At 36.3% G+C, this 13456-nt stretch overlaps 1 protein-coding gene across 1 annotated transcript in view; it reads left to right on the top strand.

The window, feature by feature from the left end:
- Positions 1 to 7190, top strand: part of LOC145690807 (uncharacterized) — a 28268-nt gene extending 21078 nt beyond the window's left edge. The window contains exon 2 of the mRNA XM_081766100.1: positions 3756 to 7190. Coding sequence (XP_081622226.1) covers positions 3756 to 5292 — 1537 coding nt within the window. The 3' untranslated portion in view covers positions 5293 to 7190. The remainder of the gene's footprint in view (positions 1 to 3755) is intronic.
- The last annotated feature ends 6266 nt before the right edge of the window (positions 7191 to 13456 follow it).

Genomic DNA, 13456 nt, shown 5'->3' with positions numbered 1-13456 from the left:
ACTAACTAGCTTATAAAGGAAAGCTGAAGATGTTAGCTCTCTGGTAAAGCCCAGGACTTACAACAAAAGCGTAAGTTCATGAGTTTAATTCCCGTTTGTGTCAACTTTTTGGTATACAATGATATATTTCTTCGTGCATGAATAATTATGTCAATAAAGTTTCGTCCCGTTGACTTAATTTTAATTGATATGTGTGTCTCCGAAGTTTACTAATTTGTAGAATTCTAAAGGTCAGTACTAGTAATATCACGTTGTAGGAAAAAAATGTTTGGATGTATAAGAATTATGTAATAATTAGTTGTTGCTGTAATCAATAGCATAAATTTTGTTGTTAAAATAGACCTATTACGCAGCTACAATTTTACATGATAAGATCTGCAGGGAGAAAATATCAGTTGACCAGATTTAAAAATGTCATTTCAAATGTTAATAATTCTCAAGAGAGAATATGTTGAGAAAAGGATGATTTTCTCGTCCATATCACCTTGAATTAAACTTAATTGTCACAAGTCCAGGCCATCGATTTGTATGCCTTTCCACTCGGACTATTTCTTTAAAAATATTCAAAAGCAAACAAAGAAATAAACGTGTTTTTCTAATCTATTATAATCTGCTAATCCTCATAAATACGATCTCGGTATTTTTTTTAAAAAAGAAAAGCTTTCGGAAAAATTAACCTGAATAATTGTGCACGTTCGGCCAATATTGTATATATTAGTGAGTCTATCTACTTGTACGATTGTTTAGGTAAGGGCTGAAAGGGTTAAAGAATGTTACTAACACGCAGGAAAGAGACTGCTGAATTTTTAATATCTTACTTATCTAGAGATGAAGGAAACGAAAGTTTACATCGTTATATGTATAGTTAACATTTACAAAAGAAAGACATCATATATTTTTAGAGAATGAAACCGATATTTCTACGATAGGCGGGTCACGTCGCTTGCGTTAGTAATACACATGGGAGCTGTAAAATTCCTCTGAAACATTGTTATGTCAAAAACGATAAGATAATATTTTAGCGTAAGATACTCTGAGAATAGGTGATGATAATTCAAGTTAATATGGTTTTCTGCAGGATGATGTCCAGTTGAGAATTTAAATTTATGAGGTGTTGGACTTCGGATATGATTAATACTGGGTGAATGAGTTTCGTATATTCCCGAATGTATACTAAAGTTTAAGGTGAAGTATATATTTTATTTTCTTGAGCTTTTAAATTTGCTGCTGAAATTGCACAGTGAAAATTATTATGAAAATTTCAAGTGAACGTCACGTTTGTTCCAAATAATTAACGCATTCGGCCGCCATTCCTAATTTCGCGAACGTGTGCACAGTATGTTGTACCGGCTTGTAACCAGCAAACACACACCTGATCACACCTGACCTCTGCAACAGAATGTGCTAAAAACCAATACTTAACTTCAATTGTGAAATTTCGCAGATCGTTCAGTAAATAAAACCCCGAGCAAACTTACGCTTATTGTCCTTGCCCCAAAATTTGTGCAGGATCGTGATTTTAATTCTTACTCTAATGAGATGTGAACCGGTTTCAAGACGCATTTCTGCATATAAAATTGCACTTTGACAATGTAAATAAAATGTATACTTTCTTCCGAATGTGTTTTTGAAGTTGGGAAAATTTCTTTTTTAAATCTTTATTTTAGTTGTGAATTATCTTTTTGTAGTTTCTGCGTTGTAAGTGTTTAGGAATCTCCAGTGTTCTTAGGCATATAGTCTTACGTAATATTTATTCCTACAAATTTGTTTTTAAAAAAGTCATGTATACGCTACGTGGACATACTTAGTGAAAAGTGTCCATAAGTTTTATCCCGTCAGTATTGTATTGTAGTAACGCTTAAATGATACAGGTCATATACATATGAATATTTGAGGAAGAGATAGCGATTGTATAATGCTCCGTATCAATAAGGAAGCAGGTTTGGAAAGGATAAAGGTGTTGGGCTTTGTTGTCCAGTAAATAATTCTCACGTCGTACACTACAAGCTTTTTTACTGTTTTTCACGTTGCACGTCTTAAAACATCTAAATAGGTCTATAAGTGGAATTCAAGTTACATGGGTTTACAGCTTATTTCACAACATCCGTAGTTTTCTTAAAATATGCCACCAAAAATGTGATCACTTAACTGCATCAGGAAATGCGTGATTGAGATCTATATATTATATATTAACTTTATATTATGGTAAATTTATATATTAAGAAATTTACGGAAATTGCCCGTTTTGATCTCGTAGGGCGTAGGTCACTTGTTTGCTGGTATAGAGTAAAGATTTTTAGGACAAATTTCACCTCCCTAACATAATCCACTCGTCAGATACTCTGATTTTCCCGTAATTTTTTTCTTACTCGTAGGATCTTCATTTTAATGACAGTAACGTAAAAAAGAAGGAAAGAAGTTTTCTGGATGAGGTATAGGTTCTAGCTTCAGTGTAAAATTCACTCAGTACATTCATTTCCTTAGCCAATACCAGATTAGCCGGATGCCAAGTTTGTGTAGATATATAATATGCAGATAGTTCATATTTACCCTCTTGAATGTTGTATTTCCCAAAACACTGATGCATGCAACAGCTTTTTAAAAGTAAAAAGTTCGAGAGCAACAATCCTCTCTCTCTAACGAGAAAGACTCGTCAGTTTATAATTTTTGACGTACAAATTTAATCCTTTTTCCGATCTTTTGATACCCATTTCAATGAATTTAACATGTTAAAATGGCAACTAATTGTAGACACAACATATTAAGAAAATATATTTCAAACAGTTCAGCTTCCTGTCTTATAATGTGATGGAAAACATATTTCTTCCATTCTTTGGATTCAGATTTTAGCATTTATCTTCACACGCCTGTTTTTACTTTTAATGTATGAAAACAACAATGTGTTTTTCTCATTCCTAATAATACTCGAGGAACATTGTTTAGAAAAAATCCTGTAAAAGCTAGATTACAAACCCAGTAGAGCTTTTTGATTTCTCCTAATGGCATTACACCAGTTTAAAAGAAATTTAAATTTTATGTTTTTAGGACAAACGACAGGCATTAGTAGTAATCTAAGGGTGACGAAGGTGAAAACGCTAGTCCACAATCCCTTAACGTGAAATTCAGGAGCCATGATATGTATTTTAAAAAATTAGATAAAGATTACAAGAAATTGAAAACTGTCTCCTCATATGTATTCATTTCATAATTGGGCTTAAATATGTATCAGATATAACCACGTAGCTATATGTTAATAGACGCAAAAATTGTAGTACCTATTAAAATTTACTTTGTCACAGCTAGAGATTTTATAGGGATTGAAATGACGATTTTTTTAAATTTAAGAGTATTTATACTTTTCCAATTGCGACAAGTTCTCGCGGTTGTTATATTTTCTGACACAAAAATTGATGACATATAAATATTTTTAATAAAAAGTAATATCTTTTTTTTTTACTTATAATAATAAAATGTTTATTCAACAAAGCATAAAATAGGTATGTTTGTAGTTACTTGAGTTAACTCTGATATTGTATATACAAATAATTGTACAAATTGACATATTAGAAACAAACTTTGTGCTCTTATTTTTAGAATAGAGACATATTGAATCACCTCGAGAATTGTCAGTTAAATATTCCTACAAAACTTCATGTTAATGAAACAGAAATATGAAATTCAAAGAATGATTTCATTTCTTTGTTGTTACTTATTAATTACCTTTTAAACTTCCTTTTTTATTGAATTTGTTACAGGCGCTCTAACGAATTTGCTCTTCACAGAGAAGCGAATACCTTTATTGCTTTAAGAGAAACCTTTTCTTATTCCGATGAGAAATCTGCAAAACAGTCTGGCAATGGATTTAATCGATCACCTTTTTCAAGACATATGCTAACACATAAAAGTGAAAATCATGTCACGCACAGAAAGAGTGTTAAACGCTGTAGTCAAAGATCAACATTGTCAAGCAAAAAGTTAGTACATAAGGGTGAGGAATTAAGCATCTGCGGAGAGTGTGGAATGTTATTTAGTGTACGTTCAAGTTATGTTGCACATATGTTAAACCACAAAAAAGAAACACCTATTACATATGGAGAGTGTGGTCGGGCATTTCATCAACGTTCAAGTTTGGCTAAGCACATGTTAATCCATCCAGCAGAAAAACTAAAGAAACGCCAAGAGTGTGGAAAGGGATTCAGTCAACGATCTCATTTGGCTAGGCAAATGTTAATCCACAGAGGAGGAAAATCTCAGACATGCGAAGAGTGTGGAAAGGCATTTACTCAACGTTCACATTTGGCTGCACACATATTAATCCATACAGGGGAAAAACCTCTCACATGCCAAGAGTGTGGAGAACGATTTAATCAACGTTCTGCTTTGGCTAGGCACATGCTAATCCATACAGGAAGTAAACCTCATACATGCGAATTGTGTGGGAAGGCATTTCGTCAACGTTACACTTTGGCTAGACATATGTTAATCCACAAAGGAGAAAAATCTCACACATGCGAATTGTGTGGGATGGCATTTCGTCAAAGTTCAAATTTGGCTAGACATTTATTAATCCACAAAGGAGAAAAATCTCACACATGCGAAGAGTGTGGTAAGGCATTTACTCTACGTTCAAGTTTGGCTGCTCACATGTTAATCCACACAGGGGAAGAACCTCTCACATGCGAGGAGTGTGGTAGGCGATTTAATAAACGTTCTCTTTTGGCTAGACACGTGTTAATCCATACTGGAGATAAACCTCACACATGCGAAGAGTGTGGGAAGGCATTTCGTCAACGTTCAACTTTGGCTACACACATGGTAATCCACACAGGAGAACAGCCTCACACGTGCGAAGAGTGTGGAAAGGCATTCACTCGTCGTTCAAGATTAGCTGCACACATGTTAATCCACACAGGAGAAAGGATTCAGAAATGCCAAGAGTGTGGAAAGGGGTTTAGTCGAAGATCTCATTTGGTTATTCACATGTCAGTCCACACAGGAGAAAAATCTCACTCATGTGGAGAGTGTGGTAGGGCATTTTATCAACGTTCAAGTTTGGCTACACACATGTTAATCCACTCAAAAGAAAAACCTCTCACATGTGAAGAGTGTGGTAAGGAACTTAGTCGACGATCAACTTTAGTTAGACACATGTTAATCCACACAGGGGAAAAATCTCACAGATGCGAAGAGTGTGGAAAAGGATTTAGTCAACGTTCAAATTTGGTTAAACACATCTTAATCCATACAACAAAAAAAGGTTTATGTGTGCCAAGAATTGGAAAAGGAGTTTAGTCATCGTTCTGTCCACCGAGAACACACATTGGTACATATATTTAAAAAAGAACAACATTTGCCGAGAGTGTGGATGAGGGTTTAGGATATGTTCAACTTCGGCTACGTGCCAAGAATGTTGAAGGGGTGTTAGTATTGCTGAATACATTGCAAAAAGCACGTTGATACAAACAGGAAAATCCCCGCATCTGCAGAGAATGTGGAAAAGGGATTAGTAGACGTACAAAATTAACTACGCACATGTTAGTCAACATAGGCAAGAAAATTCGCGCATGCCCAGAGTGTGGAAAAGTATTTGCTAGACGTTTAGCCAGAAAAACGCTCCTACTGACTAACGAAGCTGAGAAATTCAACATATGTTGTGAGTGTTGAAAAGGGTTTCGTGTATGTTCAAACTTGAACACACACATTCTATTCCACACAGGGGAAATTCTAAAAATGTTATAAGCAGTTTTGTGTAACCTCAAACTTTGCCACAGAATTGGTAACCTACAGTGCAGAAAATTCTCACACATGCCAACAGTGTCGAAAGGAATTTAGTGTATTGTCAAGTTTGGCTGCAGAAGTGTTAGTTCCCACTGAGCAAAAACTTCCCACATACGATAATGGTGGATAAGGGTTAAATCTACTTTCATGTTTCGCTGCACATGTCAATCAATAGGAGAGAAAAGTCTCACACGTACCAAGAATTTAGTCAACGTTCCCGCCTTACAAAACACATGTTAACATTAGTGATAGGTAAATTCCTGGGAAGGTATTTTTCGGAAAGTTTCCCAAAAATTGCAATATTCCGGCAGTTTATGTAGGAACCAAAAGAGAAACGACTTCTGAACAGGATTTGCTGTTTGATCAGTACCTTAGCATTAATGAAGCAATTTTTTTTTCTTTTGAAAAAAGAAAACGTACTTTTCAAAAACAAACATGCTCATTAAAATAAGGGGAGTTGTTTCTTTATCAATGAACTCAATGAGCGCTGTCTAATTGTTCTAAAAGCCATGCGTGCCAAGTAGTCTATTTCCTGCGTTAGTGCAAAATGTGGAACCTGGTTCGAATCCCACTCGATGCGTTTATTTTTTTTAATTTTTCAGTTATTCTACCCGCAAAACTATATACTATATTTATTAAACTGATGTAATGTACAGCTTTCTATTCTATCCAAAAATAAGGTGTACAGGCGTAAATTTTATCTGTATATCTCAAATATGATTTCTCAGTGCAACTCACTTCTTGCATCGCTCCATAAGATTATCGCAAACCTGTAAATAAATATGGAGTTCTAGTGTCCAGAATATCAGTATCAGATCTAATACCTCCTTCATCACTACCAGAACGCAGCTTTTGTTATTATTTTTATTATTATTATTATTATTATTATTATTATTATTATTATTATTATTATTATACGCTTCTCAGACGTGGGACACCCGTGTTCGGTTCGCGACGGGACCTTATTTGGTTGGGGTCCTATATTAAGCTGTAGGATCACTGCCTATACAGCCTCGCTGCTCAAAGGGGAACTAAACTCAAATATATATATATTATAACATTCGCCTTTCGAGTGAGAACCCCGGGTTTGATCCGCGGCGGAGCTCATGTGGTTTGAGACGTACATTAAGCTCTAGCTTTACTTTTTATACGAGGGCAAGTCAAGAAAGACTTGAACTCATTTTTTTCCCGGCAGTTCTGTTAACGCTGGAGCTTAATAGTTTGGCATACAAGTAGGGTGGGTCTTGCTGTGCATATATATAAAATGTTAAGGAATCATTGCATGTTTGGTAACCACGACTTTTTATTGCAGGTGATGTTCTGCGCCGCCTCTAGAAGTCGCCTGTAGAAGAAATGGAGTCATTACGAGATGAACAATTTGCAGCTATACGGTTCTGCTATCGCCTGGGGAAAAGTGCAACAGAAACTCTAGAAATGTTGAAAGCATCCTACAAAGATGACGCTCTGCCAGGAAGTACCGTGTTCTGGTGGTTCAAAGAGTTTAAAGAGGGCCGAATGACAATCACGAAAGCTGGTGGACCAGGTGTATCAGCATCAGCTGTTACTGAGGTGAACATTAACACGGCAGCAGTCATTGTTAGAGAAGATCGCCGCAACAGAATCGACGATCTGGCAGCCGCACTACGCATATCTCATGGCAGTGCCTTCAAAATTTTGCATGACCACCTCCACATGAGCCGAGTGTGTGCGCGATGGATTCCTCGACTCCTGACACCAGAGCAGTAGGCCGTTCGAGTGGAGACTTGCAGGGAGCTTTTGCAAAGGTTTGAGGATGGTGGAGACGCCTACCGCACCGTGCGACTTTTTTCTATTCCCTGCCCTAAAATCCAGACTGCGTGGACGCCGCTTCTCCGATAATTCCGAGGTTCTGAAGGCATCGGAGGCGGTTTTGAAGGACCTCTCAAAGAATGGCCTGCGACACGTGTTTGAGGACTGGAAGACTCGAATGAAAAAGTGCATTCAAATGGGCGGGGACTACTTTGAAAAGGATCATGTGCCTGTTGCTGAGTAATAATAAATTGCCTAGAAAAAAAATCAGTCCAAGTCTTTCTTGACTAGCCCTCGTATAACCTCAGTGATGAAAAGGGCACTAAACTCAAAATCTATTATTATTATTATTATTGTGCGAGACCAGGGTTCCATTCCCGGTGGAAGTTGAAATCGTTCGGGGCCTAGGTTAGGTTGTAGGTTTGCTTCTCATATAGTCTCACTGCTGGAAATTGCGCTAAACTCAAAATATATTATTATTATTATAAGTAAGAAATAGAAAAAAACGATTCAGGGTACTAAATTTGATAAGATCTCTTATTTCTTTCCAGTGTGGACTTCATTGTTGTCTTGGTGTATCAGAAACATTTTAGATATGTATTCACAACGATCTCATATTTTTTTCACTTAAAAGTCTTAATAGATGTCAATATTATTACCGCTTGCCTGAGTCAATTTCATCGGAGAAGAATACAGTTAGTTACATAACACCTTGGCCATCACCTTACTCGGAACATTCTCACTTAGTATTTTACGAAAGGAGGTAAGGTGTGTTCTCTATTCTGAAATCGGTTTTGTTTCAGGTTCAAAATAGTGGATGTGCCCCATCATTGGATTATACATTTTAAAAACCTGGTTGTATCCTCTTTTTAATGATAAATGATGTGCTCAAAAATGAGATCTCTTTTACATTTTCGTATAGAAAAGCTGGTCTGAAGAGAAATGAAAGTGAGTTGAGGCCATAGCTGGACACTATTTAGTATATCTTAGATCCTGCGCAGGGCGATGTTTCAACTTCGAGAAGGAAACGTACAACTAGAAAAACACTGAACTCGCTCCCAACTGTGTTCAGCATTCAGTTTTTTGAACCTGCCTCGTCAATATTTTCCTCGTGCTTTGCCACATTTATATTTTCAAGAATTCATTAGAGTATGTTGTAGCTTCTGACAGGAAATGCTTATAATTTCTATAGTACACCAAAGTTTTGATTTTGCAATACTGTCGTGGGTAACATGAATGTTTTCTGGGTCAGTATTATTGAAGGTGCAGTGCAGCGAAGTTAATTAAAAAATATATTTCACCTTTTAGAAATGTGCAACTCAAATTCTCACAGTAGCATTAGATGTTGCACGGTTCCTCTATAATTGACACATATCTAGTGGATTTTTGTGGTGATATCCTTCTAGTACAAGTACACAATAAAAGCTCGGTAGTGCGTTCCACAGAGACGGTTAGGTTGCGATGAGCTATCCGCTCTATTAGACTTGATTTAGATGAACCATCCTCTCGATTCGGCTAGGTTAGGGTTCGCCACATATCGGTAGACTTTATATATGAGCGGTGTTTCTGAACTTGGCTCTAGAGTGAACAAGTCCCTAGCCGACGACCAATTTACATCAATTGCAAAACTAGAGTCGTCACGTTTCATTCACCGCATTGAAGTTGACCGAGGTTCGTCGCTAGAGGTTAGATTGGTTGTTACTTTTATGGAAATGACTGTTGTGCGGCTTAGTGAGTCTTGCTGCATCTGATCTCTCCGTAAAGACATCCTTGGTCCGGCTGTGAAGAGGAGTGCTACGAAACAAAGTACTTTAAAAGTCAGGTGTAAATTTCCTACTCCATAAATTTCTTGAATAGTTATCTTTAAGAGTTATTGGATTACGAAGTATTCAGTAGCTTTTATCAATTCAGGTCAGTAGGGCCACGTTTTTTATGAGACATTTGAGAAACAAACACTAAAAAGAACGAAGTTTTTATTATTGAAAATAAAACTACAGGTTTTCTTTACAATACCATGTTTCGTATCCATACAGCACCATAACAATTAGCTCACATTTTCTTTACTGTCTATGCACTTTTCTGTTCTGTTGGAAATATCAGTAAAAGTGTTTAATGAATATCAATTTGGGCAAACACGACACGCTTATGTTCTCTCATGCTTCACAGAATAAGCATGCAGATTCATGAATTTTCTAAAAGGTAGTCCAAACTTTTGAATATATACAGGGTAATTTTGAATACGCAAAATGTAGTCACATTAAAAGAAAAATTATGGTATATAAATATAATTTGACAGAAACGTGAAACAAGTTGTCTAGAGTTCAATATCTTCGTTATTTTATTTTTAAAATGTATTGAGTTACTTTGTCATCAACTTTTTCTTATATACAGTATATAATACAAGTTATACTAGGTGATAGTTGTTATTTATATAACTCGTAGTCGGTTCGAAAGTAGCGCGATATTTGTAGCGAAGCTACAATAGCTATCTACAAATTCTGTAGCTCTAGATGTAGCAGCGCTACAAGTCAAAACCTGTATTTTGTAGCTCTAGCTGAATTACACAAGTTTATATTTTGTAGCGAATTTTGTACTAAAGCTACAAATAAACCTTTTCGAGAGCGCAAAAATACTTTGTAACTCCAACATTTCCTCACAAATTTTAGTAAACTTTTATATGAGATTTGGAGAAAATGTGACTGGTTTCTGATTTCCGTCTCCAATCATATTGCAACAATATTAAAGAGAATTTTCTGGAATAAATTCCGTACTGACGACCGTTCAAAAGGATAGTAATGATTCTTAAAATACACCTACATGCCATTCTAGCAGCGAAAGCATACAGATTTTGGACTGAGGTGTATTATATATATTTCTAAAAGAGCAGACAAAATGCATACTTACTGTGAAATGCAAATTGAGAGACAAAACTTTTATGTAATATTTTAACCAAACTTTTTAGTTCAGTTACGAATGTAGCTGACATGACACATATTTTAATGCATGATGCCAAGTAAACTGTATCTGTGACAAGAGTTTAAGTGGCGAATACGTTTGTGAAAAAAACTAGCTACTAGTTGTAGCGAGGTACAATTTTTATCATCTAGTTGTAGTGCAGCTACTTTTGAAAAGTACCTTTCCGATCACTGCTCATACTAAAATGATGTTGGCAAATGGTGAATATATTATATACTTGCCTTCTACGTGAGCCTCTCGAATCTACTCTAGGCGAGCTTGCTTTCTTCGATTTCAACAAGCGATAGAAGGAAATCTGTCACCTTTCTCAGTCTGTTTGCTGTATGCTCAGAAAACTCTTATGGTTAAGGATATGAGTTGGAGTACTCGGGTCACAACCAAAGAAGGGGCATGAAAACCATGGTCCGGCGCAGCTTCAACTCCGACTGTGTACAACTGAGCCAACAGCTTGAGTCGGGATGATTGAAATGAACCATTGACTCGGCTCAGGTGAGCTATTGGCTAGAACTGTGTCTGTTGAGATGAAGCACCTGCTTAATTCGGCTCGACTAAGGTGAACCATCGGCTGGAGCCTGCTCGGCTGTGGTAAGCCATTAGCTCGACTCCCCTCAGCACAGGTAAGCTATGCTCGAGCCAGCTCAGTTGAAACAAACGATCGGCTCGAACCGGCACAGTTCGATGAGCTAATCTCTCGGCTCAGTTCAGTTAGGTGGTGGCAGAGCCGGGAGCCGAGTTGCTCTAGCCGTTGACAACACTACCACTTTGAACCTGAAAAGTACCGATTTCAAAGCCGTAGAGAAAGCACCTCATCTCCACTCGCAAAATACTCATAAGACATTGTTCGGGGTAAGATGATGACCAAAGCTTCATGACACAAAGGGCATTCTTGTGAGATAGAATGTAGCAAATGTGATACTATTTAGAGCTATTAAGACTTTTAGGTAAAAAAATGTGAGATCGCCGTGAAAACCTATCAAAAATCGTTTAGATACACCAAGATAACATGCAGTTCGTATGTGTAACAAGAGATGTAAATTAGATTTTTCCGAGGGAGGTGCAAGCATTAAGACGTGTATTAGAATCCCATAGAAAACTTGTTTTTCTAATTCTTGGACCAACTCTTTCCATCCTTTTCTTACTCTTTATGGACCCTCGGAGATTGTGCGCCCTCCTGCAGGAAATTTCTGCGGTTCCATTGGTTGTACCTCTGAACCCGTTTCATACATGACAAATTAGTTAAGGAGACAATATTTACAAATCTCAAAGCCATACTAATATATATTATTTCAAGAGCACCAAATAGTAAACATTTTTTATTCAAATGGGCCCCAGACTCATTTTTGTTTGATTACACTTTTGTGTGCTGTTTTGTTTATATAATGTAGAGAATCTGTTTGATGCTTCATTTATAATTTCATCTTCGTATCGTATATGTAGTAAAAAAATTGTCTTACCATCGCCCCATCGAATGGCGGGGAGTTTTTCTGGAAGGGGAAGTTGCCCGATGCCCCCTACAACTTTGACCCTGAGTGTAAGAACAAAGTAGGAGGAAATAAAATGTCTCACTATATTTAGTACCTTAATCTTTTTTCTATTTCCTACTTACAAAAATAATAGGCCTAATAATAATATATTTGATTTTGAGTTTATGGTCCCTTTCAGCACCGAGACTGAGAACGTACAAGAACGAAATCCTACTGCTTAACGTAGGCTCCGAACCACATGAACTCCCGCCGGAAATCGAACCCGTGTCTCCCACACCAACGACGCGTATAATAATATATATGATTTTGAGTTTAACGCCCATTTCAGCAGTGAGGCTATATGAGAAGTGAACCTACAGCTTAACGTAAGCCCGGAACCAAAAGAGCTTTCACCGGGAGTTGATACGTGGTCTCCCATACTAAGAAAGCGTATAATAATAAAAATAATAATAATAATATGAACTGCGTTGTGGTAGTGATGAAGGAGGTATTAGGCCTGATAGTGATCTTCTGGACAATAGAACTCCGGATTTATTTTGAGTTTTGCGAAAATCTTACGGATCGATGCAACAAGTAATTTGCACCAAGAAGGAATCACAATGAGTTATATAGAAAAGGTTTTGCACCTCTCCACCTTCTTATTTTTGGATAAATAAGAAAGTTGTCCATCACCTCCTTGTTATACATATAGTATAAAAGTATCAAAAATAAATGAAAAATTACAAGATGAAAAAGTAAGAGCATCGATTGGGACTCGAAACAGGTTTAAAAGTACTAAATCCACACAGAAAGCAAGAACTTAGCTCGCATGGCTATCGAAACAAAAATTAAGTTCCATTCCTATTTCATAAATAGAGAACGAATTTTTAACAACTCGCCCTTCCTTTTTTAACAAATATTGTTGTCGAAAGGCGTTTGTACTTTACTTACAACCAAATTTTCTGCATTAATAAAGTACTATGATGTTCTAAATGTATCATTATATTAAGTTATAACAAGAAAACTGAGTATTTCAAACAGAAAACTCTAAGCTGTGTTGGGAATTCCCGTTATTTTTTTCACATTCTCTACCATTACACCGGCTGCGATGTTGCCAAACCTACAAATTTAAGGAACTTAGAAAAATTCAGGCATGCAATTATATTTTGGAGAAGTGTACAATGACAAAGAAAATAGCATTCTATTAACATATTATGATTTCATAGTTAAATTCGTTTTTGTATCACTGTATATTATTACTGCTGTTCACAGAGCAGTCTTTAAAATGTATATTCTGAACGATGTTATGTTATTTTATTAATATTTTATTATATTTAGGGAGTATGTAAAAATGGATATTTATTTACAATATGTCCTACGAGAGTAAATATGTTTTAAAAATAGTGTAGTAAATCCACATACTTTAGGCCACTAAACAGTTTAAATTTACA

This window comes from Thermobia domestica, chromosome 7, assembly GCF_964235325.1.
Source record: "Thermobia domestica chromosome 7, izTheDome1.hap1.1, whole genome shotgun sequence".
Taxonomy (NCBI): Eukaryota; Metazoa; Arthropoda; class Insecta; order Zygentoma; family Lepismatidae; genus Thermobia; species Thermobia domestica.
The sequence above is the reverse complement of the archived record's forward strand: the minus strand, read 5'-3'. Positions and strand labels throughout refer to the sequence as shown.